Genomic DNA, 17889 nt, shown 5'->3' with positions numbered 1-17889 from the left:
ATCCTGAATTGATATATTAAATTGAATACTAATCTTTTTAAATGACATAAAAAATAAAATAATGCATATTCATATATGTATATATATATATATATATATTATATAAATGATATTCCTTGATTGACAATATGTAGCACTTAGTATATATATATATATATATATATATATATATATGCATACAATATTGGTATTTTAAGTTTTAGATTAAATAATTGATATTTTTTTACGATTTTATTTGTTAAATGTATATATATATAACTTTTCATGTACATCTATTTCGTCTTATTGTTTTGGTTTTTTTCGTTGTTTTTATTGCCTTTTTCGCTATTTTTAGCGTGAAAAAAAACTATTAATTTTTTTATTATATTAATTAATATAAGATAAATAAAATGTTAATAAATTTATGTGGTATATATAAATATCGAATTAAATCCATATAATATATTGCCCAAAATATGCAACAAGATTTATCATATATTCTTTACTATGCTATCCCAATTAAAAATTATATACATTCCTTTCACATTACTACTATACACCTTAAAACAACATCTCATATAATAGAAAAGAGAAATGAAATATATTCTAAATATTTTTTTGTATACAATTAAAATACAGTTATAAATCGAACAGAATTAAAATTCTATATCCATGCCTTTTCATAAATAATGTGGTTGATCATTTTTTTTTTTTTTTTTTTGGAACCTCATTTTTTCTCCTATATATTTATAATAGAAATCACGTAATATAATAATTATGCAGAAAAAATAAAGAGATAAAAAAAAAAATTGATATATACATATTCTATAAATAATATTAATATATAAATTATTTTAATTTGTGGTAATAACTGAAAAATAAACGATTCCGTGAAATTCACACTATCCATATAACCACAAATATGACCAATCACAAATATGCTTACAAAAAAATTGCAAACGTTTTTAAAAGGTTTATAAGATTTTCCAAATGGGACGAAATTCAAAAATATGAAGAATGTTTGAAATCTTTGGGAAATCATGAAAAACGTATACGTATTGATATAAATGGGAAAAATAAAAAAACAACAAAATATTTTTTTGATAAAAATAAATATATATATGTTAAAAATAAAAATGATATTAAATTATTTGATAAAAAAAATGCGGGGAAATTTCACAATGTTCTAAATAACCCAGAGGTGGGCAAACTTCCTATCTGCTCTGAAAAAAATGAAAAAAAATCGGAAAAACACTATGCTACAATAATAAATACAGAAAAAAATTGTAATAATATAAAATCGAATAACACTATATATGATTTAAATAAAAGTGGAATAACAACAAAAAAAGAAAGACAACTTGAAAGATATTTCAAAAATTTTAAAGACATATATGATTTAACAAAAGATGAAATTATATATATGAAATTTATTGAAAAGATAAAAATAAAACATATATTTTCTCTAATAAATAATATAAGAAAAAATATATATATCGAAAAAAACCAAGAAAAACATATTTTAAATTGTATTTATAAATATTTAAGTTATCATTGTTATGCTATGAGACTTAATGAATTTCTTTTTTTTCTTTTTATATTTCCACAAAATATAAAATATTCAAATAAAGTTATTTATTATTTGTCCAATATAATTAACAAAAATCAAATAAATATGAATACGTTCATAAATTTAATAGATGAAATTAATTTATTTCATATTAACATGCACATTAATCAGATATACATAGATTATCTAGTTAGAAATATACACAAAATAAATATTTATAATGTTTTTTATTTACTAACTAAAGGTTCTTATATATTTTTAGTCTTACCTACAAATGAAAATTCATCTACAACTCAGTTAAATAACCAAAATCTTTTGTTTAAAAAAAAATTATTACAATTATTAAATGAACAAGCTAGCTATCCAAATTTTGAAGAGATAAAAATGGAATATTTAAATTTTTTATCTTACAATTCTGAAAATTATAATTTTTATTTACACATTTTTTTTAATGATGTATATATTAGTTTATACAAAAATATTATTCTTCATAATTTTAATAAAATCATTAAAAAAAACCCAAAAGATATTGATTTTTTTAAACGTATAGTTGCATTACCTTCATTCAATGTTAGTATAAATCACATTAACCAATTATTATTAAATAGTTTAAATGACATGAACGTGTCAGAAAAAAATGTACAAAAAGAGATATGCCAAAATTCTAAAATAAAAATATTCCCTGATTTTATTTTAGAAAAAGACAAGCAAAATGATCATTCAACAATGTATACCCACCAAAAAAATAATGATATAAAAACTGAAAATACCATAAATTTCAAAAAAGAAAATAATTTGGAAAACAAAAAATTAATTAAAAATAATTCCAAAATAATAGATCATAACAATACACAATGGAATAAATCCAACATGTCGAATTTAACTATAAATAGCCATACACTAGAACAAAAAAAAAAAATGTCTCTTTTTTGTTCTCCCTCTGATAAAATAAAAAGTCCAAATTATAGCGAGGTAAAAGAAAAATATAAAATACCAACAAAAATAACGGATAAAAATATTAAAATTTTTCTAAAATTTTTAAAAATTACAAATTCACAAAAACAAGAATATATAAACAATACTATTATAAATAATCAAAAAAATAATATATATAATACAATGTTATCTATGAATAAAATTGCAAAAAACGAAAAAAATATATCATTTCCAAAAACATTTCTCAGTTTTTTTGAACAATGGGAATATATAAAAAAAGGTTATATCGAAGATTCAGTCAATAAAAATAACGAAATGAAAATAATGCCAAACATAATATCTTTTGAAGCTGAAAATCAATCACATTCCCCAACCCTTATCTATAATAAAGAAAATAAAAAAGACATACATTATATTACCCCAATACAAACAAATAAAAATTGCAATTCAAAAGATATATCTCTTATTCATAAAGAATCTAAAATAAAAAAAAGAAATATAATACAAGAAAAAATAACTTCACGTTTTTTTCAACACAATAAAAATGAAGAAAATAATGATAATTTATGTCCGTCTAAAAGTCAAATATTGTTTCATAATGAAATTGCTGTAAAAGAAAAAATACATGAATTAATAAATAACATTTATTTGAATCCGCAAATTCAAAAAAAGTTTTATCATAAGTCTCAAATAAATTATATTTCAAAATTTTTTTTTTATGTTTGTAAATCATATGAAATATATATAAAGAATTCATATAAGGATATGGAATCGAAAGAATATAAATTATTAAATGATAAATTTGAAATTATTTTTTATGAAATATTTACTTATCTTTTAAAATCTTTAAATCTTATAAATATCTCAAATCATTTATATTTATTTATTTCCCTTTCAAAATATATAAATCTTAATGAGTTTAATTCTTTAAACCTGAATAAACAAAATAGACATTTATTAAATTTAAAAAGAAAAAATAAATTTGTTAATATTTTATATGCAATTCATACAATTCGAAAATACCAGTATGAAGGTGTTAAAGATATATTGCACGATAAAGATAATGATAGATACTTAATTTTCAGAACTCTTTGTGATGAAAAAAACAATGAAATTTTTAATTTATCAACAAATGTAGACAGTGAAAATATATATATTAAAAAAAATCATAAAAATCTTCAGAATGTAATCCTTGAAAATTTTGATATAGACAATGTATTTTGCTCAAAAAATAAAAATATGAGCAATGCATGTAAAAGTGTAAAAATAAAAAAAAATTATACATTACCTGACTGTTCATATAAAAATGATATAAATAATATGAACATAAGTATATCAAATATGTTAGAGAAGTATCCATTATTCAGCAGTTTTAATTATATACTAATTTTTTTGAACAATTATTTAGATTCAAATAAATTCAATCTTAACAGTTTTTTAGTTATTATATTTTATTTAGAAAAAATTATCCCCTCTTCTTTAGTTCATCTTTATCATATAGAATCTATAATATATAAAAACCATCAAAAATTTATTAACAAATATTTTTATATATTTAACGGGTTATATAATAGCCAAACAAAAATTCTTAACAAGTCATATGCAATTCAAATAAAAAAAAATTATATTCAATTAGTTAATGATTGTATACCTTTACAAATTTTAAGACAAATTTCAGAATCAGGACAAAAGAAAAATCAGGCATACAACCATAGATGCAATATATTTGATAATATTGAAAATATATTCAAAAAAAAAAAAAATAATTATTATTTTTTTAATTCACCAGATAATACAATAAAATTCTTTTTCTTATATAGCCAAAATAAAATATATCACTCATCTATATATTATGATATAACAAAACATTTGTATAAATTTAATATAAATAATATAGATAATAATATAGCTTTTCTTATTTTTTCTGTTTTAATTCAATGCAAACACATTTATAAACCTTTTCTATTTTCACTTCTTAATCTTATTCTAAATTTAGAGCAAAAAAATTATCGAAGCAATTTGTATATTTTATCGGCGATTTTATTAATGTTAATAAATCAGTGTAAAATTAAAAAAAAAAATAATAAAAAAACTCACACAAATTATGTTTATATAAAAACAAAGTTCTCAAAAATCAATTGGAAATATTTTTTCCCTATCCATATTTTTGTTTCAAGAAATATAAAATTTATTTCAGATCAGTTTATAAAGACATTTGAATCAAAAATCACATCCGACTATCATATATTTTGTCGAAATAAAGAAAATGAAAATAGTTTAAACACAAGGTCCCTTGAACCTTCTCTTATTAATTTAAGAAATATTGAAATACTTCTCAAAAATAGAATTACAAAAATGATACATCAATACAAAGAATACATAGAACAATACCCAAATAAACAGATTGAACAAAAAAACCCAACAAAACAAGTTAAGGATCCTTTATCCTATTTTTTTTATTTAGACAAAGATGTTGAATCATATTTGTTTCTTATTTGTCAAAATTTTTTTTCTTATAATTTTGTAAACAATCATTTCATATTGCCAAGGGATTCACTTTACTATCGAATCTTATCCCATTTAAAAAAAAATAAAGAAAATGGATTAAAATGAAACAGATTTTTCAGTTCATTATATTATATATACTATACATATTTTCTTAAATATTAAAACTGTGTTTTTTTTTGTTTTTTTTTTTTCGTGGTGCTTTGTGTAGTGTAGATTCACCTGATTAAGCCATATATATGAAAAAATAAATGAAACTCAAACATGTGCATGTAAGAGGAATGTAGATATACAACCTCGAAATAAAAATAATGAAATAATTCAAGAAAAAACTATTCCTTCTTAAAAATTTCGAGAAATTTCTGAATGCTGTCCTTTATCTGATCCTCCACTTCAGACAAATCACAGTTTTCTTGAATTTTCTTCAAAGTATCAGAGTAATTTACATCTAAATACTCAAAATATTGTGTCTCAAAATCTTGAACCTGATTTATGCTTAAATTAGCAAGATAATCTTTTGTTGCTGCATAAATTAAACATATTTGGTAACTAATATTAACAGGAGAATATTGTTTTTGTTTTAAAATTTCTGTAAGAATTTTTCCTTTTTCTATTAATTTTTTAGTAGATGCATCTAAATCAGAACCAAATTGAGAAAAAGCAACGATTTCTCGAAATTGTGCTAATTCAAGTTTCATAGAAGAAGACAATTTTTTCATACATTTATATTGTGCACTACTTCCTATCCTAGATACACTTAATCCAACATTAATTGCAGGTATTATACCTTTATAAAATAATTCACTTTCTAAAAATATTTGTCCATCAGTAATTGAAATAACATTAGTAGGAATATATGCAGATACATCATTATTTAATGTTTCAATAACAGGCAATGCTGTTAAACTACCACCTTTTAAACTATCATTTAATTTAGAAGATCTTTCTAATAATTTTGAATGAATATAAAATATATCGCCAGGATATGCCTCTCTACCTGGAGGCCTTCTAAGTAACAAGGATAACTGTCTATAAGCAACAGCTTGCTTACTTAAATCGTCATATATAATTAAAGCATGATTTCCTCTGTCTCTAAAAAATTCAGCCATTGCACATCCTGTATATGGTGCTAGAAATTGTAAAGGAGATGCATCAGATGCACTTGAATTAACTATAATTGTATATTTTAATGCATCATATTTTTTTAATAAATTAACTAATTTAGCTATATTACTTTTTTTTTGACCAATTGCTACATATACACAATATACTTTTTCGTTATCAGGAACTTTATCATTTATATTTTTTTGATGAATTATAGCATCTATAGCTATAGCAGTTTTACCAGTTTGTCGATCTCCAATAATTAATTCTCTTTGTCCTCTACCTATTGGAACTAAACTATCTATACATTTTATTCCAGTAATAATAGATTCGTTGACACTTTTCCTTGCTATAATACCTGGTGCTTTAACTTCAATTTTTCTTCTTTCTTTTGTTTCTATTTTTTTTTCTCCATCTATTTCGTTCCCTAATGCATCTACTACTCTACCTAATAATTCATACCCTACATTTACATCTATAATACGATTGGTTCTTTTTATAATATCTCCCTCTTTTATATTTCTATCATTACCAAAAATAACAATACCAACATTATCATATTCCAAATTAGTTGCCATACCATATGTTATGTTACTTTTATCCTCTTCATTATGAATTTCTACTAATTCTGACGATTTTACATTATTTAATCCAAAAGCTCGACAAATACCATCTCCTACACTTAATACATATCCAATTTCATTTGCACTTGTTTTAAAATCAAAATTCTCAAATTTCTTTTCCAAAATTTTTGATATTTCCACTGGACTTATTTTTGTTGAAAAACTCAAGCCACTTATTCCCAACCACGGTTTCCCTTTTCTCGTCACTGCATTTACTAACTTTTTTCCGAAATCCTTATTAATTCTTAACATTATTAATTATAACAAACTCGTATTATTTTATTGTGTGTATCTTACGTATTACTATTTTCCTTCTTTCTGTACTTTCAAGTAGGTTTTAATAAACCAGCAAGGTTATATATATATTTTTTTTTTTTTTTTGTGTGTGAGGCCTCTTTGTTTATTCTTTGATAAAACCTTGCTTGGCAATTTTTCTACTTAGCTTGTTTTCTAAACATACACAAACGAAATATGCGTATACGGTCTCGCCTTGGCTTGACTTATCCACTTACAATTATTCCAAAATATATCACCTTTGAATTATTGTTTTCGTTGCTTTACATTGAAAAAAATATTTACACGCATTTATTTGTATTAATTTATTTTATGTATCTTCACTCTTACATGTATATAATTATTTTACATTTATTTTTTTTTTAAATATTATGAATTTATTTTTTCCACTTATTCGAATGCAATTTAAAATACCTAAACATATAAATTAATAAAATCCAAATGTATATATTTAAAACAAAAAAAAAATTGATATACATATAGTAAAATGCAATTTTTGTTACTTCATTTTTTGTGTTTCTTGTTTTCTCTGATGTTTAATGTACACATCAATTCATTGTGTTATATATGCTTTAGTATAGGGCACACAAACATATATTACATGTTCATGTATTTTTATATATTATACATTTCACAAAAATTTATATTTAGTGTAATTTAAATTCATGTTTTTTAAATTTCTTCAATTTCTTTGTTTATATTTAATTATATATATTTTTTTTTCCATGCTTCCTTTTTTTCAATAAAGATTTAAAATCTAAGAGTGCAACATGAGATCCTCTGATTTAATATACGCCAATACATATATTTGTGTGAAGCTTTCTTCTTAACTATCAAAATATCTAATTAATGTAGGAATAAGCAATTTTACTCCTAAAAATAAGTTGTTATAAATAAATTATTATATACATATATAATATTTTTGTGTATATATTTGGCTTATCTGACATTTGTATTCATACACAAGGTTATAAAGGCAAAAAAAAATATTTTATTAAAACGAAGTTATATTTACCGCATATATGTATATCTTTCTTCTTGCGATAAAAAGGCAAAAAATATTTCTCCATTTATATAAATTCTTATATTTTTCATGTCAAAGGTTTAGTTCTTATTTACCTTCGGTTTGTTCAATTGCAATTTAATCAATTCTAACTGGTTTATTTATTGACTGTTGTTTCAGACTTTTATTTTGTTAATTTTGTGTGTTCGTTTTATCGCGCTACTTTTTGCACACGGGGAAAACAAGCTAAAATGAATTTATATGTGTTTTAGCTAGCTTTTTTCTTTTTTTTTTACTATTTTTACCTGAACAATGTGCATACATATTTATGCATATCCCTATTTAAAAAATAACGCCCTTTCCTATTATTAGTTACACTGCAGAAATAGCATAAGCATTTACTCTTATTATTTCAATTAATACAATATATGATCATGTAAATATTCACCACGCATTCCCATGTTTATACATACTATATATGCAAATATATTATATACAATGAACAAAATTATGACCCAAAAAAAAAGCTAACTAATAAAAAAGCTAATTTTATTTCTATTTATTACATCTGTATGTAATGCTATTATTCATTTGGAATTTATTTTTAAAATTACATGTCTACTGTATTATACCGATCATTGTAGGCCTTTGTGTTCAGTACTGTCAATGATGAATATACATAAATTATTTCCACTATTACTACTTTATATAATAAAATCGAGTATATTGTGAAATAAACTTAAACTATAAGCTTAGAAAAAGAATAAACTAAAAAATTGTTTAAAAAATATTTCCAAAACTAATGAATATTATATAATGAGGACAAAATGAAGTTTGCAGTTATTTTTTTAAAATTGTTAGTAATAATTGTTATAACAATTCAAGAAATCTCCCTTTCTAGCTGTATTATGTTAAATAAAATATTTCTATGGATATTAGACAGTACATTTATTATTACAATATCCTATTTTTTATTTAGATCAGTAAACAATATACAAATATATACTATATTTGTATATAGTATAGTAACAAAAATAACAATAATATTTTTTGTATCATTTCCAAAATATATAATGAATAAAAATCTTGAAAATATATTAACAATATCTTATTATGATATATTTTCTTATAAAATATTTTTAGTATCAACATGTATACTACTATTGATATTAGTATATATATTTCTATTTTATATTATAAATTTTTCTTTTTTAAATATACATAATATTAATAATGAAAATGCCATATTTTTTGTAATAATTGTTCAAGTTACTATAGATATAATAGATATATCTCACTTTTTTTGTTCTAGTTATTTTAATTTTGTTTTATATTATTTTAGATTAAAAGGAGAGTATTACATATTTACTCGTCTTAGTTTATTTTTACACACTTCACTAAATATAAAAAACATAATTCAATTTTATAGTAATACTCTTAATGTATATGAAATTATGTTTATTGTATATGGTGTATTTATATCTTTGAACATATTTTTACATGCATATTCATTGCCTAGTTATTCCTATGAAACAGTTATACAGAAGAAGGGTGGTGCTATATCAAATACCATAAGAAGACATCACAATTATTGTATAAACAATCCTGAAGTTTATTTTATTCATTTTTCTCCTCTTAACAACAATCCACTTTACAACTTAAATGAATATCTGAATCAAAAAAATTTTCATTCTAACTCACTAGAAGGCAAAGAGATAGAAAATTTTCAAAAAAATGATATTTTTTTTTCTTTCCAAAATAATGATAATACAAAAATTCAACAAAATAATAAATTTCATCTCAATGTAGGAGGGGATGCAACATCTTGTCTTAAATACATCACCATTTTCCGGCTTCTCTTTACTGACATACCTTTTCTTGTGGCTCGCTTGTTTAATTTTTTTCTTTTCTTGGATGGTTCGTAAAAAAAAAGAGAGGAAAAAAAAGTTAAAGAATGAACCTTATGATGGGTCTCAAACCTATTGCCCGTTTCATTTGGAAAACGCATGTCTAGTTGGGGGAAGACATGCACATATCTATGAATTTGTCTACATGCTTGTTTTCGTATTCTTGTTTTCGTATTCTTGTTTTCGCATTCTTATTCTCGCATTTTTGTTTTCTCAGCACATGCGGCCCAATCCCTCTTTGTTGTAAAAAACATTTGCTTTATAATTATAAACACGTCCAGAATATACCGAAAATCCAAGTACTACAGTAGAAATGGTAATGTAGATAATGAAATGGATATAGGGAAAATAAATGAAAATATATATTCAGAAGAAAGTGAAAAGAATATATACAAACGTATAGGAAAGGAAAGCAAAGATAATAATGAAGAAATGAAAATAGAACAAATAAAACATAATTTTGAAAGAAAAAAAACTACAAGCTTATTAAAAGGTTCTATAGTTAGTAAATGGATTAACAATAGTATATCTAGTAAAAAAAAAATAATTAAAAAAGAAAGTTTTAATGAAAAGGTTAATATTTATAAAATAAATGAAGCATCTTATAATAGACCTACTAATACTATTTATGACAAAATTCAAAAATATTATTACTTTTTATATATAAAATATAATGGAATAAATTTAAAAAAAAATATATCATGCTATGTTGATGATATTAAAACAAATTCTATAAAAAATATATTTTTATTTATTTTTTTCATTTGTCTTATAGCCGTAAAAATAACAATTATAGCTATAATATATTCATTTAATTTTGATGATCAATTGAAACAAAATTTATATCAAATTACACATTTTCATAATATTCAAAACATCGAGCTATCTCTAATGCTTCAAATTATTTTTATTATTATTTCTGTATATACTATATCTGTTTTTTTAATTAATTTTTTTACATATTCTTTATTTGAAGCTATTTTTATGTTTATATTATATATTTCAAATCTTTTATCATATTCATTTGTTTTATTTATTTTATCTTTTTCTCCGCCATCCTATGATGTATTTGTCTATTTTACTCCCCAAAAGGATATACTTTTAATTCTTTGTGTTTTCATTTACGAGGTAAAAACAAAATTCACAAAATATTCATTTTTAATCAGTTTGACATATATTTTTATTACTTTTTCATTACATCTACGCAGATTCATTTATTTCTTTCTGACTCATACATGTTCATATATATGTTGATTGGTGGAGAATATATCACTTATAAATATAGAATAGAGAGTAAACAACAAAATAATGTAAACAATAATTATAAGAAAAATGAAGAAGTATCAGTATCTATTTCTGTTATATCATTCATGGTTGTTAAAATAATAAAATATATGAAAGCACCAATATTATTAAACAGAATTATAATTGGAAATAATTTCATTAAAAATACTAGACTAGATAATTTTTTATACTTTTCTCATATTAAAGAAATAATTATAAAACTTATTATTTATTTTTTTTGTTTTTTTATATTTGAAAAAAATTATTATATAAATTTTTTTTTTTTGGTGGCGCTATTCTCAATTAATATATTTATATCCTTACTATATTTAATCTTATCAAAAATATACAGAAATGCTGCTATGAAATCTATAATTGCACAATCTATATTTTCAGATATAAATCGAGGTATGTACATATTTCTCACATTACTATATTCATTTTTTATTTTGTATAAATTTTATATTTCTTTCTTTTCCTTTTCAGATCAAATCAAAGATTCAAATACGACTCCCAAATTAAATCGCCTATATAATAAGTATTCCTATGATCATTTAATTTTGTTTAACAACTCTTTAAACTATTTTTAGAATTATCGAAAAATAAATATTTTCATTCATCCCAATATTAATCGTATGCTTATACTTAGTGAAATCTTAAAAAATTATTTTTTATTTTACGAACAAAAATATATACGCTTACACAATTTGATAAACTAAACAAATTTACTAAAATTTAAAAAAAATTAGAAAACTTATTATATATTCATTTCTCTACATTTTAAACCATTGTAAAATATTTACTGCTTTACCTTCCTGAATCTAAATCTTCAAATTTTCCAAAAATATCTTTAAATTTAATTCCTATAAGAGAGTTAGTTATTTCTGTCTCTTTATTTTTTATTAATAATTTTTGTTTTTTAATTTCTTCTTCTAGTTCGATTATTTTATCTATATCTTTAGGTTTATTGGAAAAATGATTTTCTTCAATTATAATATTATTCAAATTTAAATAATAAAAAGTACCATTTGTCAAGAAACTATCAGTTTTTTGACTTTCTATTTCATCATTTATTGTATTTGTTTGGCATTTTGGTGATATTTCATTTTGCCCTGATTTACCTTCTTCTTCTCTGTCTATACAACTTTCTTTTTTTTTATTTTCTTTAACTTGATTTTTTTTTAATATTTCATTTGGGAATATATAATTTTCTAAAACATCATTTGATTCATCAACTTTTAACACATTTAATTCTAAATTTGATAAATTATTTTCTCGAATTTTATTCATTTCATTATTCAGTATCTTAGTTGGACATTCCATTTTTTCACATTCACAATTTTCTTTTGTCATTTTATTATTCATGTCTCCTTTTTTTTCAGTATCAATGGAGTTTAAAACATTCATCTCATCTTCTTTTTCTTCTTCCTTTTCTATATGCTCTCTTTTGCATTCAACGGTGCAATTTTTACTACATTTAGTTATACACATTTCATGGATAGTTTTATTTTGTTTTTTACCTTTAAATATAATTTTTTTATTTTTAGTATACCATTTATATATTGTTTTTAAATATTCTAACCTATATGAAGTTATAGTAGATATGTGTATGTCACTTAGTTGATCGTTTAATAGTTTATAAAAACAAAGAGATCTCCATGTATAGTCTTTATCTTTATTTTTATCTTCATCGCTATCTTCATTGGTATTATATATTTTTAGTATATCTTGTGCAGAAGGATAATTGTTTTCTAAATCTGTTTTTACTTCTAAATATATTTCTTGAATTTCTATAAAAAGAGATTTAATATTATTTTTCATTTCATCTGTTAAATTTTTTTTGCTTAACAATTCATTTAATTCATTTAACAATTTATTTTCCTGGCTGTCCATCCTTTTCAAATTTGTTAAACAATTCACTGAACTTTCTTCAATGCATTTTTCATCATTATCATTTTTTATATTGTATTCTATTTTATCAATAAACAAACCTGCATTATTCTTATTCTTCCCCTTTGATTCTATCACATTTTTAGGGAATACATTTATTTCTTTCCCTGTATAATTGTATATATGTATACATGGGTTATCATTTACTAATATATCTTTAATACTTCTTCTCACTTGAATTTTTTTTAAAGGCGTTTTTTTTATTTCATTATTTTTAATATTAGCTCGGTTATTTAATTCTACCTTCATTTTTTTCCAAAATCATAAACCATTTATGTATTAACTTCGTATATTATATGTGTGCATTAATACAAAAAAACATACATACATCAAAATTAGTAAATCCTTTATATACTCATTCAGATTAAACCAACAGAGACATGTATTCCTCGACAAAAAAAAAAAACTATATAACTTTCTTAATATTATCAACTTTATTTGATCATTTTTTGTTATATAAAAAAAAATAAAATTTTTTAATTCTTTATAATTACCCACATAAATTATGTCTATAAAGCATACCAATAATATACTCTATTCCTTAAAAAAAAGACATATTTATAAATCCAATTAAATAATTTAAGCGTGCATAATATATTTTTGTATGCTTGCGCATTAAACAAAATAAAAAGATGACATTTTAGGATAATTATTTCGAACTTTGAAATATTTCCTTTTTAGTTTTAAAATTTAGAAAACCGATTAATACTGAGTTATTTTACTCTCCTTATCTCTTCATATATGATTTTGCATTTTTTATTTAATTCATTTTTTTTTAATAAATATCTTTCTGACATTTCCATACATAAAAAACTTATAATAATCACATACCAAAACAATGTATTACATATAAATTAAGGGTCGCGTTTTGTTAAAAAGAAAAAATATATACATAATCGAAAGGCCAGTTCATAAGTTTATATAATATATATATGTATGTATACTATGTTTAATTTATGGACTCATGTTTTTTTTTTCATTAGTTAAGCTAATAAACAGGAAATATATACTGACATATCATTCTAAACACATTTTCTTTATTAATATTTTAAAATGTGTCTTTTCTCCTTTTTTTATAATACTACATACAAGTTTAAGGAAAAAGCAAATATCTTTCATTATATGATTTTGACTAATTTTTTTTAAATCTAAAAAATTAATAATTTTTTTTTTCATTGTTTTAGTAACCATATTTTACTACTTTACTACCTATTCGAAATTTTGCATTAGAAATAAATTAAATTAATTTGTTCATAAAAATGGAGTTGCTCCCATATTTGTTCTGATTGGCAATAATTTTTTTTTATTATATTTTATTATTTTTTTTTCTTTACTTTTCATGTATGTTAATTTTTAAAATGAAATTACTCGATTTTGTTCTAAATACTCATAATTTTTCTTTTTTTGAATTATCGATTTTTCAGATAACTATTTTTCCCATACTACTTGTATACAACATTTCATGCTTTTTATATTTCCGTGTGCTATTGTCTGACTAGCTGTGTGCTAGCCAATCACATACATATACAAATATATATATAATTATATACATATATATTTTTTTTTACCTTGCCAAGCAATAACATTTTTGCTATTATTTTTTTTAACCATTCACACACATGTATGTATGCATGTACAATTATACTTAACAAGCAATATTTTTTTCCGTTTGTGCTTTCTTTTTTTTTGTTTTTTGGGTATTTTTGTTAGTATTTCATCCCATTTTGAATAAAATGATTCCCAAAATTTTGGACGATTGGAGAATATCTTTTTTTTTCAATTTGACTACATTCATAATTCAACAAATATGGCTGTATTACATACTTTTTCACTACAATAAATTAATATTACTACTATGTGTGTTTGACATATATATATTTATCCAGTTGTGTTTCAACAACTCCCAGGCATTTTCTGCAATCAAGGGGGGGACATGTTGGTTATTGTATGTTTATTCCATAGCTATTAAAGTAACATTTATGTATTTTTTTGCATTCAATGATAATGATATATTAGAAAACACAGCAGCAGATTATTATAACAAAAGTATAGTATTTATATTACTAAGTTTAAGTACCCTTATATATACAGCCTTATCTGTTAAATCATATAAACAGTTATATCCCGATGAAAATACTATATCAAATGAAAAATTTTTTCATAAAGATTTAATTTTACATGTAGTTATAGACTTATTTGATATATTCGAATTATTATTTACGTTACTTAGATTGCCACATATTATTGAAAGTACAAATTTTTGGATAAAAATAATTGGAGGGGTTTTAATATCATTTTCTGTGTATTTGAATGGATATTCATTTCCTATTATATCAATAGTCGCAGAAAAAAATAGTAAAAATTTAGATTTAGGAGATATATATTTTTGTAAAAAACATGCTGCTGTTATCGGCATTATATTGATTGACATTCCATTTATGATATTGCGATTTTACTTATTAGTATTTTATTTTTCAAATATACATTTTCAACCTCTTTTAATTAAAAACATTTGTTTTATACCAATTAAATGTATTACCATAAAACGATGTAATATAATTTTCAAAAAATTGAGAAAAGATATAGACTATTCAGACATCAATTCTAAGATCAATACTAGAATCAGTGTAGTCAATGATACTGTTCCCGGTGTTAATGATACAAATAACAATTTAAAATGTAACAATTTAAATAATATTACTAATAATAATGGAGTCGAACTCGAAAATATATCAGAAAATGAGACAACAATTGGTAATATGATAGGTAGAAATAGTAAATCCATTTATTTAAACAATTTAGTTCATAGAAAAAAAACTCCTATTATGTCTATGAATGATATTATAAAAAATAATGTTATTGATATTCAAAATGGAAAATTGGGAAGAAATGAACCAAACACTCTAATTTTAGGAGACAACACAAATAATAGTCGAATTAATGGAAATCGAGTAATTAATTTTGATGACGAAGATAAACAAGGAAAAAAAACAAATAAAAAAATATTTTTTGATGATTTTAATAATGATGATAATGGGCTATTTAATTTAAAAGAATCTTTTGAAAAAATTGTAGAAAATAGCATATTAGATATTCGAAATATAAATAAAAATACAATTCGAAAGAAATATATTATGAACAAGTTAATGCATATAAATACATCAAATAATGAAAAATATCATTGCTATTTGGATGCAAATTTAAAAGTTTCATACCAAAACCAATTACGATTAATGATACCATATATTATATATTGTCTTGGAAAAATAGCTATGTCTTTATTTATTTATTTTTTTTATGCAAAAATAGACATATATAATTTAAAATTAATATTAACATCCAATAATATATATTCCAAATTATTTGAAAATAATAATATAATATTTCTTGTTGCTCTTTCGATTATATTAGGGAATTCAATAATATCCTTTTTTTCTTTTATATTTATATCCTCATTTTTTGAAGTCGTATTTTTTGTTTTGTTTATATTTGTTAAATGCTTTTCAGATTTTTTATTTTTATTATTACTTGCATATACTAGTATTTTTGAAATATTTTTAAGAAATATTAATCAATCAGATAAATATGCACCCTATTTTTTCTTAAGTTTTTCAGTTATACCATCTTTTAAAATAATCAGAAATATTTACATATTTTTATGTTCATTATCTGGAAGACAGTTTATTGGATATATTATCAGACCATTTACAAATGACGAAAGAAAAAATAAATTACAAAATTTTTTAAATATAAGAGAGTACCATAACATATCCCAAAATATTACAACATACTTAAATAGCGAATTTAATTTTTTTAGTAATAATGAAATAAATTCAAAAAAAAAATTCAAAGGGGATTATAAAGGATTTATATCAATAGCTTCCCTTTTGATATATATTAATACAAAATATATGCATGGATTATGCTCAGTTTCAACATTAATGATTGGAAATAATTTTATTAAAAATTTGCGTCTAAATTATAATATAAGAAATGCACACTTTTTGTTAATATTATCTCATTTTTTAATTAGATTTTCTCTACTATTATTTATATATATTAATTATAAATCTAATATTATTTCTTATAAATATACCCAATATTTTTACTATGGGATTACAGCTATCTTTTCTCTTGATATATTTTTAAAATATTTCTACATGGTTTTGTCACACAATTATCGAATATCTACAATGCATAAATTAGAACTAAAATCGATATACGAAGATATTTATTATAATAGCAAGACAAAGAAGGAAAATTCCCAAAACTATTTTAAAAATATGTACAACAAATATCAGACAAACACTTTTTACTATCATAATATTCCTCTTTTTTCGGAGTTCGCCTAATTGGATAGATTCCTCTTCCATATTTAAAGCCACAAACACATGTTATTATTTTTATACATGTTTATACATTTTTATGTATTTTTTGTTTTTTTCTCTGGCAACAGCCAATTGCTAAACTGCATGACTCGTTCATGCGATATTCCTCCAGCTACTAGCTATTTAGAATATTTTATTGAAATTTGTCTGAACATACATATTTTCCTTCGATTTTTAATTAAATCATTGCATTATTTTTTTTGTTTATTTGGCTATTTATCTATTTTTCCATATGTTGCAAACTATTTGAACAAACAACTTGTTTCCTCATTTATTATATAAACTTTTTTTTTCAATTTAAAAAAAATGAAAGCATATGCTTAAAAAATAAAAATATTCTGAAATA

At 21.8% G+C, this 17889-nt stretch overlaps 5 protein-coding genes across 5 annotated transcripts; 3 read left to right on the top strand and 2 right to left on the bottom strand.

The window, feature by feature from the left end:
* Positions 1 to 901: 901 nt before the first annotated feature.
* PBANKA_0313900 (conserved Plasmodium protein, unknown function) lies at positions 902 to 5098 on the top strand (the record flags this gene model as incomplete). Its single annotated transcript, XM_034567330.1, has 1 exon — positions 902 to 5098. One exon carries the CDS (start codon positions 902 to 904, stop codon positions 5096 to 5098), a length of 4197 nt encoding a protein of 1398 aa, XP_034420022.1.
* Positions 5099 to 5322: 224 nt separating this feature from the next.
* On the bottom strand, positions 5323 to 6969 carry PBANKA_0313800 (ATP synthase subunit alpha, mitochondrial, putative; the record flags this gene model as incomplete). The annotated part of the gene is made up of 1 exon (XM_034567319.1): positions 5323 to 6969. The coding sequence occupies one exon, from the start codon at positions 6967 to 6969 to the stop codon at positions 5323 to 5325; it is 1647 nt and encodes a 548-aa protein (XP_034420021.1).
* Positions 6970 to 8841: 1872 nt separating this feature from the next.
* On the top strand, positions 8842 to 11795 carry PBANKA_0313700 (conserved Plasmodium membrane protein, unknown function; the record flags this gene model as incomplete). Its single annotated transcript, XM_034567308.1, has 4 exons — positions 8842 to 9931; positions 10139 to 11049; positions 11130 to 11613; positions 11692 to 11795. The coding sequence occupies 4 exons, from the start codon at positions 8842 to 8844 to the stop codon at positions 11793 to 11795; spliced, it is 2589 nt and encodes an 862-aa protein (XP_034420020.1).
* A 217-nt stretch (positions 11796 to 12012) lies between these two features.
* On the bottom strand, positions 12013 to 13404 carry PBANKA_0313600 (conserved Plasmodium protein, unknown function; the record flags this gene model as incomplete). Its single annotated transcript, XM_034567297.1, has 1 exon — positions 12013 to 13404. The coding sequence occupies one exon, from the start codon at positions 13402 to 13404 to the stop codon at positions 12013 to 12015; it is 1392 nt and encodes a 463-aa protein (XP_034420019.1).
* A 1484-nt stretch (positions 13405 to 14888) lies between these two features.
* Positions 14889 to 17507, top strand: PBANKA_0313500 (TMEM121 domain-containing protein, putative; the record flags this gene model as incomplete). The annotated part of the gene is made up of 1 exon (XM_034567286.1): positions 14889 to 17507. One exon carries the CDS (start codon positions 14889 to 14891, stop codon positions 17505 to 17507), a length of 2619 nt encoding a protein of 872 aa, XP_034420018.1.
* Between the last annotated feature and the right edge of the window lie 382 nt (positions 17508 to 17889).

Source organism: Plasmodium berghei, assembly GCF_900002375.2.
Source record: "Plasmodium berghei ANKA genome assembly, chromosome: 3".
In the NCBI taxonomy this organism is placed as follows: Eukaryota; Apicomplexa; class Aconoidasida; order Haemosporida; family Plasmodiidae; genus Plasmodium; species Plasmodium berghei.
Note: the sequence above shows the minus strand (reverse complement) of the source record. Positions and strands in the feature narration are given on the sequence as shown.